The 14,991-nt window shown below is 45.9% G+C and overlaps 1 protein-coding gene across 1 annotated transcript in view; it reads left to right on the forward strand.

Moving 5' to 3' along the window:
• The window catches only part of LOC120393489 (nuclear GTPase SLIP-GC-like), a 57,850-nt gene extending 45,478 nt beyond the window's left edge, over positions 1–12,372 (forward strand). The window contains exons 16-18 of the mRNA XM_039518079.1: positions 186–322; positions 8,584–8,674; positions 12,238–12,372. Of these exons, the coding sequence (XP_039374013.1) occupies positions 186–322; positions 8,584–8,674; positions 12,238–12,305 (296 nt within the window). The 3' untranslated portion in view covers positions 12,306–12,372. The remainder of the gene's footprint in view (positions 1–185; positions 323–8,583; positions 8,675–12,237) is intronic.
• The last annotated feature ends 2,619 nt before the right edge of the window (positions 12,373–14,991 follow it).

Genomic DNA, 14,991 nt, shown 5'->3' on the forward strand with positions numbered 1-14,991 from the left:
GCTCCTTTCTCCAGCACTAAGGTCACTGTCACTAGAAGAAGCAGCTAGATGTCCCTTCGAGTGGTGCCGTCACTGCTATTGGCTGCCGTTCTTTTCTTCACCTAAACCCAGTACCTGCCACCCTCCCTGCCCCAAATCCTTCCCAGTCTTGTCTAGAGCTGTGACTGTTCCCATCTTTCCAACAGAGGCGGCTAAGATCCAGGGGCCGCGATCCTGCCAGAGGATGCAAAATATCCTCAAGGAGAACATTAAGAAAAAGGCAGAGGATGGAATGTTTGAGAAGGCAAAGGAGGAGATGAAGTCGAGGCTCCAGGAACTGAAGGTGAGGGATGCTCCCCCTGCTCTGTGGGGCTGCATTTTGGGGTTTGGGTGGTGCTGTCTGGATTTGCAAGGCATCCTTTAAAGGTCTGATCTTGCAAACACACATGTGCCTAATTGAACAGGACCATTGACTCCAGTGGAACCACAAGTGGGTTTTAAAGTAAGTGTGAGCGTGTTTGCAGAATCATTGATATTTATTATTTGTGTTACCATAGCGCTAAGGAGCACTGGTCATGGCCAGACCCCACTGTGTTGGGCTCTGTATAAACACAGAACCAAAGGACAGACCCTGCCCCAGAGAGCTTACAATCCAAGTATAAGACAAGAGACAGCAGGTGATCAGAGTGTAAATGATCTCTCTAGAGTGAACTGCATGGAACTCGAAGGTGTAGCAAGAAAGAGTAGTGACTGCACCATTTTCCTGACAGGTGTCATAAACATACAGTTAAGGGTAGCATAAAATCCCACTTTACCCTGTAAAGGGTTAATTCCTCTTTTACCTGTAAAGGGTTAAGAAGCTCAGATAACCTGTTTGGCACCTGACCAAAAGGACCAATAAGGGGAGAAGGTACTTTCAAATCTGTAGGGGAAGGTTTTTGTTTGTGTCTTTGTTTTGTTCTCTGGGAGTCAGCAAAGGAACCAGGCAGGGTAAATACATCTCCCTAAACCATATGTGGACTAAGCATCTAGTATTGCAGAAATAGTAAGTAATACCAAAGAAATGTGTTAGATTATCTTTTGTTTTAGCTTGTGAATTTTCCCTGTGCTAAGAGGGACATTTATCCCTGTTTTTGTAACCTTAAAGTTTTACCTGGAGGGGAAATCCTCTGTGTTTTGAATCTGATTGCCCTGCAAAGTTATCTTCCATCTTGATTTTACAAAGGTGCTGCTTTTACTTTTTCTTTCTTTATAATAAAGTCTGTTTTTTTTAAAAAGCAGCAAAGGATCCTGTGGCACCTTATAGACTAACAGACGTTTTGGAGCATGAGCTTTCGTGGGTGAATACCCACTTCGTCGGATGCAAGAATCTGATTGGGTTTTAGTGTCCCAAAGGTTTAGTCTCGGCTCACCTTGTTACCTATCTGGTTGGTATATTATTCTCAAGCCTCCCCAGGAAAGGGGGTGAAGGGTTTGGGGGGATATTTTGGGGAAACCAGAACTCCAAGTGGTCCTTTTCCTGAATCTTTGTCTAACTCACTTGATGGTTTCAGAGTAGCAGCCGTGTTAGTCTGTATCCGCAAAAAGAACAGGAGTAGTTGTGGCACCTTAGAGACTAACAAATTTATTTCAGCATAAGCTTTTGTGGGCTACAGCCTACTTTTTCGGATGCATCTGAAGAAGTGGGCTGTAGCCCACAAAAGCTTATGCTGAAATAAATTTGTTAGTCTCTAAGGTGCCACAAGTACTCCTGTTCTTTTCGCTTGGTGGTGGCAGCGTACTGTTCAAGGACAAGGTGGAATTTGTGTGTTGGGAAAGTTTTTAACCTAAGCTGGTAGAAATAAGCTTATGGGATCTTTCATGTGGGTCCCCACATCTGTACCCCACAGTTCAGAGTGGGGAGGGAACCCTGACGGTAGGTGTATGCTCTAGCAACTCAGACTTCTTTGTATAGAACAACAAGCAGTTTTTTAACACCTGGGTCAGTGTAATGAACACTTTCCACAAGCCCGTTAAAGCTCTGTGCCCATGGTAACTGTGAGCACGTCTGTTTGTAGGTGATTCCAAGTATTTGCAGGACACTGGAAGATGCAAACAAGCAGTTTGATGCTGCTCTTTATTTTTACACATGCAAACTGTTGGGGCCCACAGTGAGTGTGAAGGCTTGTTGAACCAGCCCTATCTGCCTCTGTGAATTGTACTGAGCATAGCTACTGCCTAGATATTACAAGAAGCAACTGTGAGATGCAAACAGATCTGGTGACATTGTAAATGTTGTCCCCTGATATAGACAAGGTGGGTGAGGTAATATGTTCTATTGGACGAGCTTCTGTTGGTGAGAGAGACAAGCTTTCAAGCTTCACAGAGCTCTACTTCAGGTCTAGAAAAGGTAACTAGTGCATCACAAATAAATACAAGGTGATATTGATGGTTAAGCCTAAGGGTTTAACATGGGGCACCACTTTAAATGAAGTGGGCAGCTAACACCTCTGCAGTCATAGGACAAAAGAGGGTTAGTAGGTTACAGATTGTTGCAATAAACCGTAAATCCAGTGTCTCTGACTTTTGGTGTCTGACAGAGTTATGTATTTAAGGTCCCAGACTTGTCTTTTGAGTGTGTTGTGCAGGTTGTCTTTGAGGGAGAGGACTGAGAGATCAGATATGGACTCAAGTATCAGAGGGGTAGCCGTGTTAGTGTGGATCTGTAAAAAGCAACAGAGAGTCCTGTGGTACCTTTAAGCCTAACATGTATTGGAGCATAAGCTTTCATGGGTACGTCTGACAAAGTGGGTATTCACCCATGAAAGCTTATGCTCCCATACATCTGTTAGTCTTAAAGGTGCCACAGGACTCTCAGATATGGAGTGATGGCTTAGTGAAAAGTGTTCCCCCACTGGTGATAGGGTGTTTTTGTCTCTCATCATTTTTCTGAGTGAGTTCATTGAAGGGTGTAGTGATTATCTGGCTTCACCCACATGGTGGTTGTTGGGGCATTTGATGCACTGGATGAGGTACATCATATGTTGTGATAGGCATGTGTAGGACCCCTGGATCTTGAAAAGTGTGCTGGGGGGCGGGGGGATTGATCATCATAACACTGGAGATATGTCTGCAGATTTTGCGACTGTTCTGGCAGGATCTGGTGCTGCTTTGAATTGGTATGTTCTAGTCCATGGGGACTTTGCTTCTGATTATGAGATTAGCACGTTTTGGGGGTTGTTTGGAACCCAGCAGAAGGGGTTTAGGGAAAAAAAATTATTTCAAGATGTGGTCCTTATAAAATAAGGGTTGTAATTGTTTGACACCCATGGGTTGATTGTATTAGCCACTCCATTATCTTGCCGAGGATCGATGTCAGACTGACAGACCTATAATTACCCAGATCATCCTGCTTAACCTTTTTAATATTGGCACAACATTAGCTTTCTTCCAATCTTCTGGAACTTCCCCAGTGTTCCAAGACTCATTGAAAATTGACACTAATTGTTCCTCGGCCAGCTCTTTTTATACTTTTGGATGCAAGTTATCTAGACCTGCTGATTTATAAATGTCTAATTTTAGAAGCTGCTGTTTAACATTGTCCCGAGATACTAGTGGCATGGAAAGAGTGTTATCATCATTGTATGATATGAGTGTGACACTCTGTACCTCAAAGTAGTACCCTGGAACCCCCATATTCATTACTGTCATGTGATTGATATGTTTTGTACAAAGCCTGCCTCGTGAGGTATCATTTTAAATGTCTTCATCTTTTGATCCTTAATGTCCTGTTGAATCGCATGTGCTATCATTGTATGTGAAGTTATGAAGTATTGCTGTATGTGTTACTGAATATGTTGTGAGGTTGGGAGACGCCCACAGCCAGCCTTTCAGTGGCAACAAAGGACCAGCCAGACATGTGCTGATGGCCCATTAAAGGGAATCCACTCTCCGAGAGACTTCTCAGAGAGAGCACGTACGCAATGGGCAACTACCTGTCCAATGGGGGCTGCCTGACCCCATGGCACAGCAAGGATCTTTCTCGCTGCTGGAAGAAACTATAAAAGAAGGACAGTGACATCACCACCTCTCTCCCCCTCCCCATCTCAACACCTTTGTCTGAAAGACAAAGACTTTGACCTGGGGAGGTTGGTCCCAGGCTGGAAGGGAGTCTAGTCTGCATATTGAGGAGCTGTAAGCTACATGTAACGTTTGTTGGGGTGAGAGATGGTTTGAATCAAATCTTACTTAGACAGTTTAAGTTTAGACTGCGTTTCTATTTTTATTTCTTAGGTAACCAACTTTGATTTCTCTTCCTGCTACTTATAATCACTTAAAATCTATCTTTCTGTAGTTAATAAATGTGTTTTATATTTTACCTAAACTGTGTGTTTTTGGTTGAAGTGCTTAGGGAATCTCAGCTCAGATTAACAAGGGCTGTTATATGTCCACTGCCATTTTGTCGGAGTGGCGAACTAATTAAAGTAATTGCACTGGCCGAGGAAGCCTTGAGCAGTATAAGATGATACATTTCTGAGGTGCAAGGCTGTGGGCTGGGGCGATGGACTGGTGCTTCTCTCTGTGTATTCATGAGTGGCTTGGAGAGTCTTCATGCAATTTAGCTGGGCATGGGTCTTTACCTCCTGATAGCTGAGTGATCCCAGTGCCTGGAGGGGTTGGCTGCTGGTCGCTGGCATAACATTGTGTGAGAGAGCCCAGTCTGGACAGCTAAGGTAGCACAGCAGTCACATAGTTCCAGCTTGTACCCTGGGGATCCCGTCACAATGAGCAGATCATGAGTTTTTCCCTAAATACAGAACAGAAATATAAGAACGGCCACACTGGGTCAGAACAAAGGTCCATCTAGCCAAGTGTCCTGTCTTCCAACAGTGGCCAATGCCAGGTGCTTCAGAGGGAATGAACAGACCAGGCAATCATCCAGTGATCCATCCCCTGTCACCCCACTCCCAGCCTCTTGCAAACAGAGGCGAAGGACACCATCTCTGCCCATCCTGGCTAATAGCCATTGATGGATCTATCGTCCAAGAATTTATCTAGTTCTTTTTTGAACCCTCTTAATGTCTTTGCCTTCACAGCATCCTCTGGCAACGAGTTCCACAGGTTGACTGTGCATTGTGTGAAAAAAATACCTCCTTTTTTTGTTTTTAAAGTTGCTGCCTATTAATTTCATTTGGTGGCCCCTAGTTCTTTTATTATGAGAAGGAGTAAATATCACTTCCTTATTTACTTTCTCCACACCAGTCATGATTTTATAGACCTCTATCATATCCCTCCTTAGTCGTCTCTTTTCCAAGCTGAAAAGTCCCAGTGTTATTAATCCCTCCTCATATGGCAGCCATTCCATACCCTAATCATTTTTGTTGCCCGTTTCTGAACCTTTTCCAAGTCCAATATATATTTTTTGAGATGGAGCGACCACATCTGCACTCAGAATTCAAGACGGCTTCTTATCCGCACTGAGACAAAGAAACCATTAGTGTGGAATACTGTGTGTGTGAGAGAGAGGCGGGGGGAAGCACGCTGACATGCTCTCAGCCCCCCAAAACCCCACCTCTCTCCCCCCACATACACACAACACACTCCCTGTCACACTCCATTCCCCCCCCCCATTTGAAAAGCACGTTGCAGCCACTTGCATGCCGGGATAGCTGCCCATAATGCACTGCTCCCAATGCCACTGCAAGTGCTGCAAATGTGGCCACGCCAGTGCGCTTGCAGCTGTCAGTGTGGACAGACTGCAGCGCTTTCCCTACTGCACTCTCCGAAGGCTGATTTAACTCACAGCTCTCTACATCTGCAAGTGTAGCCAGGCCCTGAGCTTGATAAGTTTATGGAGGGGATGATATAATGGGATAACCTAATTTTGGCAATTAATTGGTCTTTGACTATTAGTGGTAAATATGGCCAATGGTCTATGATGGGATGTTAGATGGGTGGGATCTGAGTTACTACAGGGAATTCTTTCCTGGGTGCTGGCTGGTGAGTCTTGTCCACATGCTCAGGGTTTAACTGATCGCCATATTTGGGGTCGGGAAGGAATTTTCCTCCAGGGCAGATTGGCAGAAGCCCTGGGGGGGATTTCACCTTCCTCTGCAGTGTGGGGCATGGGTCACTTGCTGGAAGATTCTCTGCACCTTGAAGTCTTGAAAACATGATTTGAGGACTTCAATGGCTCAGACACAGGTTTGATACACGAGTGGGTGGGTGAGATTCTGTGGCCTGCGTTGTGCAGGAGGTCAGACTAGATGATCATAATGGTCCAGGGGCGGCGCCCTAGGCGCAGGACCGTCTCTACCCATTTCCCTGCCGGTCCCGCGGCTGTGGATGCTCCACCGGAGCCGTGGGACCAATGGACCCTCCGCAGACACGCCTGCGGGAGGTCTACCGGAGCCGCCTGCCGCCCTCCCGGCAAAATGCCGCCCCCCCCAAATCCTGGCGCCCTAGGCGACTGCCTAGGTCGCCTAAATGGAAGCGCCAGCCCTGTAATGGTCCCTTCTGACCTTAAAGTCTATGATTTTATGATTCTATGTGGGCATACCATGGATTTATGTAGAGGCAATATGGTATTTTCTGTGATATTATCTATCCCTTTCATAATGATTCCCAACATTCTGTTCACTTTTTTGAGTGCTGCTGCACATTGAGTGGATGAATTCAGAAGACTATCCACAGTGACTCCAAGATCTTTCTTGAGTGGTAACAGCTAATTTAGACTACATTATTTATATGTCTAGTTGGAATTATGTAGTCCAACGTGCACTACTTTGCATTTATCAACATTGAATTTCATCTGCCATTTTGTTGCCCAGTCACCCAGTTTTGTGAGATCCCTTTGTAGCTCTTAGTTAAGTCCTAAGCAGACTGCAATCTTGAGTAGCTTTGTATCATCTGCAAATTTTGCCACCTCACTGTTTACGCCTTTTTCCAGATCATTTATGAATACGTTGAATAGGACTGGTCCAAGAACAAACCCCTGGGGAACACTACTATTTACCTCCCTCCATTCTGAAAACTGACCATTTATTCCTACCCTTTGTTTTCCTATCTTTTAACTAGTTAACAGTCCATGAGAAGACCTTCCCTCTTATCCCAAGACTGTTTACTTTGCTTAAGAGCCTTTGGTGAGAGGCCTTGTCAAAGGCTTTCTGAAAGTACACTGGATCCACTAGATCCCCCTTGTCCGCTTGCTTGTTGACCCCCTCAAAGAATTCTGGTAGATTGGTGAGGTATGATTTCCCTTTACAAAAGGGAACCATGTTGACTTTCCCCAACAAATTATGTTCATCTATATGTCTGACAGTGCTGTTCTTTACTGTAGGTTCAACCAGTTTCTCCAGTACTGAAGTGAGGCTTACTGGCCTGTAATTGCTGGGATCACCTCTGGAGCCATTTTTAAAAATTGGAGTCATATTAGTTATCCTCCAGTCATTTGGTACAGAAGCTGATTTAAATGATAGGTTACAAACTACAGTTAGTGGTTCTGCAATTTCACATTTGAGTTCCTTCAGAACTCTTGGGTGATACCACCTGGTCCTGGTGACTTATTACTGTTTAGTTTATCAGTCTGGGACAGTTCCTCAGATTTGTCACCTAAAAAAAATGGCTCAGGTTTGGGAATCTCCCTCCTATCCTCAGCCATGAAGACCAATACAAAGAATTAATTTAGTTTCTTCACAATGGTCTTATCGTCCTTGAGCGCTCCTTTAGCATCTCGATCATCCAGTGGCCCCACTGGTTGTTTTGCAGGCTTCCTGCTTATGATGTACTTAAAAAACATTTTGCTGTTACTTTCTGAGTCTTTGGCTAGTTGCCTGATATTTATTGAACACTATTGCCTTTTCTGAATTATTATTGATAATTTTATCTTTTCCATCTAGTAATAGTCAAATACCATATATCCATTTGATAATGGACAATAATGAAGAATGCCATTATTAGGATTATTTGTTCCTAATATATTGTAAAAACTTCTTATTTTCCTTAACTCTGCTGACCATAGATGTTGCTTTTTATTCTTTTGCTTCCCTTATCAGTTTTCTACAATTCCTAGTTCTGTTTTATATAGATTTTTATAAACTTCCCAGATATATATAATTAGATATGCATAGACATATTGAGTTTCATGCAGTTCACTGTGTTCGGCTTTCTCAGATGAAACCTTAATAGATGGTTCTACTCTGAAAAGTGACTGTAAAAATGACATGGTGAGCATCATTTGTACTGTCACTCCAGATGAAATGTTCTCTGTTTACAAGCCACCTGCCAGTTCTGTAAATTCCCCTTGGGATCTGAGGGTCAAGCTGGGCTCTTTCCATCCTGCCCATCATAACCAGCAATAAAAGCTCTGCAGGGCAAACAAGTCCCATATTACACCTGTGCAGCCCCACAATCTTCACATGATGCCCTAGGTGGTACCTGCATGACTGGTTGGTGGCATTGCACAGGAGTGGTTGATTGTGGTTAGAACGTCACAGACTATTTAGCTGGTGCTGCACCAGATGGTGCAGACTCTGGTTCCTTCTCCCCTAGATGAGCTGACTGTTAGGATTGAGTTCCTGTGAGGTCACTTCCATGCTCACGTGCTGTGCAATGTGTTTGCTGCAGGACTACATTGTGACAAAGTTGCAGACAGACATTTCTACCATGCTCAAACTCGCCTTGTCTCACCGGGAAGAACTCACCGAGAAGCTGCCAGGTAAAAGTCTGAAATCTCTTCCTGTGTATGGGCGTGGCTGCAGTCAGAACCCTCTCTGTCCCCGGTGTATGAAATGCTACTAGAGGCACGTTTGCCCTTGTGCAGGCTTCCCTACACGGGGCAGCGGCCGAACCAGGCCCTGACATGACACACAGGTGAACTGGCCTGTGTGTACGAGGAAAAGTCCACTGCCTTAGTACGTGGAGCTGCAGTGTGGGGGGAAGCAGGAACGACCTTCCAGCAAGGGCTGGATGGCTCAGTGGGGCTGGAACGTCACTACTCCACCCTCCCTCCTTAAAAAGGGGTCTAATGCAGAAGGTCCCTGTGAGGGCAGGAGCTGCTTATTATGCAGATTCAGTGGCCCCAGTCAAGAGTGTTAGAGCCTTCCCAAGTGTGTGGGAAGGCCTCTTCCCCCCAAGGCCCCTTCACCCACAACCTTTCCTGTTCCCCCAGAGACCCTGCCCCCGGCCAAGCTGGAAGATGGAGCTAGGCCTGGGGGCCAAAAGCAGTCCCCTGCCTGTGTCCCTGCCTCCTGAGTCCCCCACCCAGGGAAGGTGGAGGGTCTGCGGCTCCCCACAGCTGCCCAAGGCTGGAGCCGGGTCAGGGACAGAGCCATGCAGGCAGCCGTGAGCAGCTGTTGCAGACACTCCACCTCCACCTGCCCTGCGCTGGGCAGGGAGCCCAGGGGGCAGGAACACGGGCTGGGGGCTGCTCTCACCCCACACCCCAGGCAGGTTGAGAGTTTGCCGTGGGACCTACAACTGTCCGGGCTCCTTGACTGGGCTCCACATTAGCCCGGCCATGGGATGGGGCCTTGGTGGGAAGAGAAGGGTGTCAAGGCTTTATCCCCACTTTGGCACTTTGAGTGCAGAAGGTGGGGGCCTGCAAGGATTTTAAAAATTAATACTGGCCTCTCCAGGCTTGTATTACACTCCAAAGGTTACAGCTTCTCTCTGACCTTGGCTTGGTCAATGCTGCCACCACCCAAATGCAAAAAAAAACCCTTGAGCACAGGAAGGAGCACATGGGAATGCCCCCCTGTGAGTGCCCTCAAGCCCTTCATCCCTCATCCCCGCGAGGAAGAGCTGAGAAAGAAAACAAAAGAAATTAGCTGTTGCCACCAGCTAATCAAACAGCATAGGCACAAACCTGTTAGGACGCCAGAAATCCAGTCCTGTTCTTAAAAAAGGTAAATTTTATAAAAAACTAAAAGGAAGAAAATACATCTGGAACTTGGGCTTTTGCTAGATTTTTAAAAGAGCAATTCCAAAACTCAAGCCCCCAAACTAGCTTTCTTGGGGGTTCAGCTTAAAGGTTGCAAGCAAACAAAAGCATCAGGGGTTAGAGGAGATCCACAAGCCAAAATAAGAAATAAACCGGATTGTGTCTAACTAAACATTCACTATCCAAATAATTGCTTCTAGCTTCTAGGTTTTAGTCTCCCATTGGCTCATTTGGTCAGGTGCCCACTCCTTTTCCTTTACCTGGGGAACTTTGTTAACCCTTTACAGGTAAAGCAAGCAGAGAACAGCCACCAAGAGGGACTTTATAGCTAGCTGGCTGGCTGGGGTGTTCATAAAAGGGAGCTACCCTCCCCCCCTTCATTTATTACAGAGGGAAAGGGGGTGGGGTCCGCCCTGGTGAAAAGTGCATGGGCAGGGCCTGGCCACTTTCAAGAAGCAGGAGGGCTATGGCCCCCCTTCCCCCAATACCTTCTGTCATAAGTAGTTAGTTAAGGGTTAAGGTCTACCTGTAAAGGGTTAACACAGACCTGGTGAAACACCTGACCAAAGGACCAATCAGGGAAGAGAATTTGAAAATCCCAGAGAGTGGGAACTTGGGTCTCTGTGTTCTTTGTTCTGAGTTCTTAGCTGTCTGGACCTACACCAGTCCAGATGTTTAATCAAGTCTGCTCATCTTCTGAACTAAATTCTTCTATTCAAGCTAGTGAGTATTAGAAGAACTGGGTAATTGCATATAAGAATCCTGTGTCTGCAATTCTGTGTGTTTGCATTGATTATTCGTAATTTTGCCTGTATTGTTTGTACTGAGGAAAAGGGAGAAATTTCTCCAGGGATTAATAAGATTAGACCCTATGAATGTCTATCTTGGATTCATAGAGATTGTGTATTTTTTCTCTTCTTTCCTTTATTCTTTTAATAAACTCTTTTAAGTTCAGGACTTGGTTAAGTTCCTTACCTGTGGATTCAGGGGAAGGAAGCTAGGCGCCACTCTGTGGAGACAAGGGTTGTCTCCAAGCAGAGAGAGAGCAGGAGAGGGAGGGGGGAAGTGGGCTGCTTCCCTGTGTGTAGAGATTCAAGGGGTTTGAATCTGGGTTCCCCAGGGGAAGCTTGGGGGACAGGCAGTGCGTCAGACACGTTAACCTGACTGGTGGCAGCGAGAAGGAATCCTACCCTAAGGGTTAGGGTGGGGGGAGAATACCTGCGGGTCCCCATCTTTGAACCCACAAGCTCAAAGTGGGGGTGAGATCCCATGACACCTTCCTTATACAACAGTCATGGAGGGGCTGCAGATGGAGCAGGGAGAATTGCATGGCCACCTTACACCCTGGCCCACCCAACCAGAGACCTCCACACATACAGCTTAGATACTCACAGCGATTTCTATTGACTTGAGTGGCTGGAATAAAGAACTTACCCAAGGGCTCAAAGGGATACTGATAGAGCTGGGAATCAAACCCACAGTTCCTGAGTGCTAGGGCAGTGCCTTAACCACAAGGCCATCTGTTCTGTTGGTGGTTTTACTACATTCTTCAGGGTGGCCTTGGGTAAATTACTGACTTGCTCTGTTTCCCCATCTGTAAAATGGGAATGAGACTTTACCCACCTTTCCAAAGTACTTTGAGCTCTATGGATGAAAAGCCCTAGGTGGGTGCTAAGTACGATTAACTCAAGAGTAAACAGATTAATAAGAATGGGGGTTGACTACACAGGCATATGGCCCATCCACAACTGCTATTGGCAAATATCCCCAATGGCCGGCAACGGGACACTAGAGGGGAAGGGCTCTGAGTCACTACAGAGAATTCTTTCCCAAGTGTCTGGCTCACGGGTCTTGCCCACATTCTCAGGAACTAACTGATCGCTGTATTTGGGGTCAGAAACGAATTTTCCCCCAGGTCAGATTGGCAGAGATCCTGGGGGGGTTCACCTTCCTCTGCAGCACAGGTTTCTTGCTGGTTTGAACAAGAGTAAAATGATGGATTCTCTGTAACTTGAAGTCTTTAAACCATGATTTGAGGATGTCAGTAACTCAGCCAGAGGTGAGGGGTCTATCACAGGAGTGGTTCTGTAGCCTGCGATGTGCAGGACGTCAGACTAGATGATCATGATGGTTCCTTCTGGCCTTAAATTCTGAGTGTATGAGGTATTAAAGTCCCGATCCAGCAAAATACTTATATACATAAAATGGTAACCCTTGTTTTCCTTCGTTTGTGTGGAAGATTAGAACACTTTCCTCAGTACATCATAAAGGGAAATAGACAATTCTTGTTCAGAAGAAAGAAAATGAACCATGTTTTAATCCGCTGTTCTTTTTTGCAGACCTACAGGAGGAATACCAAGAAATTGAAGGGATTCACAAAACGCTGCAAAGAAAGAGACGTTCTTAAAAAGAGACATCAGAAATTCTCTATCATAAAATCTGTGTTTTAATGATCTTATTAGAGACTTTTTCCTATAATTGTGTGTGGTGTTAATTGATCTATTTCAATGACTTATTTTCTCTTGTTTAATAGTTTGTAAATCTGGAATTTAAATCACATGTTATTGTAATTAATTAGAGCATGAAATATAGGTTAAATGTCCCATCATGAAATGCTGAGAGAGTAAAGATACACTCTCATTTCATGAATTTGCAATGCATTGTAATAGTACCTTGTAGGTGATAACCATGTTTTTATACTCATTTTAGTCAAAATACTTTGTTCATAGATTTTAATTCCAAAATACAGAATATGCAAAAAGCCCAGCTTGCTAATGGTGGAATCAATTGTGAACCTGTCAAATGCAGACTTGGATATGTTATAGCAACAGAACGAAAACTGCTGAGGAAAATTTTTTTTCTGCAATTTTTTAAAATATGTTCATGTTTTGTGGGGAAAAAATCTGCAAATTTTGTTAGTTGCTTAAAAAAAGTCAGTTTTTTCCCTCTGTTTTCATGAAAACCAAAAATGTTCCATGAAATGGACTTTATTTGCTAAAATTTCTGTTTCATCAAGAAAATGTTTTGATTGAAAAGTTTCTACCGGCTCTTGTGATGTCCTGTCCCTTGAAATGTGCAGGGGGTTCTGTGCCAGAACCTCACTTTCAGGTTACTTTCAGTTTTGCAGCCAGAGCAATAAAAGCGAGTGCAGCAGACATCAGCTCCCTCTGTCTGAGTCTGTCTGTCTGACTGGCTCCGGAAATAGAACATTTGACGACATGGAATTTCTATCCCACGCTAGGATTGCCAACTTGGTAATATTTAAAAACTGGACACTCCAGCAGGAGAGCCGGAACCTCCCCTCTCCTGCCTCTTCCCCCTGAGGTCCCACCCCTGCCATGCTTCCTTTCCCAAGGCTCTGCCCCCGTTCGCTCCTATTTCCCCTTTCTTCCCCTGTCACTTGCTGCTCTTCCACTCCCCCAGGTCAGGAGGGACTCTCATCGGCAAAGCCGGGATTGGGAGCTGCAGCCGCCTGATGCAGGTAGGAGGTGGTCCTGGCTGAGTAGGGGCTGGCACGGATGATGATCCGGTACCTCCCCCACCCACAGTAACCAGACATTGGGTGTCTGATCAGTAGATCTGACCAGACACTGTCAGGTCCTCTCTTCGACTGGACTGAGCACCTGGCTAGGGTGACCAGATGTCCCGTTTTTTATAGGGACAGTCCCGATTTTTGGGTCTTTTTCTTATAGGATCCTATTACCCACCCCCCACCCCCGTCCTGATTTTTTCATACTTGCTGTCTAGTCACCCTAGTCCTGGCCATCCTATCCCATGAGTGTCCAGTGCTCCCACTGCCTGACCAAGAAGCTGAACAAGTAAGCAAATAATGCTATAAAAAGGGGATTCACTTCACCTAGAGGTACAGGCTGTCCCAGAACAGCAGGAACCAGCCAGCTAGAGGAGTCGTAGGGAAATAAAGAGAGAATGGCAGAGAAGGGTTGTGCAGTTACTTCCAGAACTGTTCAAACAGAGCGGTGCCCCGTAAGCAGGCAGACAGATTGATTGATATCATGCGAGCCGGCAGGCCGGCACATGGCTTAGCCTGCATTGAGGGCCTATAGCCAGCAGAGAGAGCCCACGTACAATCAAAGGAGTGTGGAAGCACACAGCCAGCAGAGTGTGATGGATCACGGATGGGGCCACGTGAAGTCCAGCAGGACAGCAGTGAAATGGCACCGTTTGTGTGCAGTGTTGGGGAGTTCAACAGCACCTGGGAATCGTGGGTGGTTTACTTGCAACATTTTCCGCAATTGGTAACCTGCAGCACGGTTGCAGACAGACAGCGAGTTTCAGCCTTGCTGTCAGTGATGGGTCCAAAGGCACGTGGACTGCTGCGTGACCTCTGGTCTCCAACTGTTCCTGGCATAAGTGCCGACTTTCTAATGTGTCAGGCGGGGGGGAGGGGCACCAGGCCATGCCCCCACTCCACCCCTTCCCCCAAGGCCCCACCCTGCCTCATCCCGTCTCTGCTCTGCCCCCACCCCACTTCTTTCTCCCATTTCCACCCCCTCTCCTGAGCATGCCCTGTCCTCATGCCTGCCCCCCAGCACCTCCTGCATGCCGTGGTACAGCTGATCCATAACTGGTGGGAGGCATTGGGGGAGGGGGGGGTTCTGATGGGCTGCCAGTGGGTGCCAAGCACCCACCATTTTTTTTCAGCACCTATTGTCCTTGGATCTGCCATGTAACCTGTCCTTTAAATCGGCTTCGGTACCCAATGACTGGAAGTTAGCTAATGTAACGCCAATATTTAAAAAGGGCTCTAGGGGTGATCCTGGCAATTACAGACCGGTAAGTCTAACGTCGGTACCGGGCAAATTAGTTGAAACAATAGTAAAGAATAAAATTGTCAGACACATAGAAAAACATAAACTCTTGAGCAATAGTCAACATGGTTTCTGTAAAGGGAAATCGTGTCTTACTAATCTATTAGAGTTCTTTGAAGAGGTCAACAAACATGTGGACAAGGGGGATCCGGTAGACATAGTGTACTTAGATTTCCAGAAAGCCTTTGACAAGGTCCCTCACCAAAGGCTCTTACGTAAATTAAGCTGTCATGGGATAAAAGGGAAGGTCCTTTCATGGATTGA

This window comes from Mauremys reevesii, unplaced genomic scaffold (genome assembly GCF_016161935.1).
Source record: "Mauremys reevesii isolate NIE-2019 unplaced genomic scaffold, ASM1616193v1 Contig20, whole genome shotgun sequence".
Lineage (NCBI taxonomy): Eukaryota > Metazoa > Chordata > Testudines > Geoemydidae > Mauremys > Mauremys reevesii.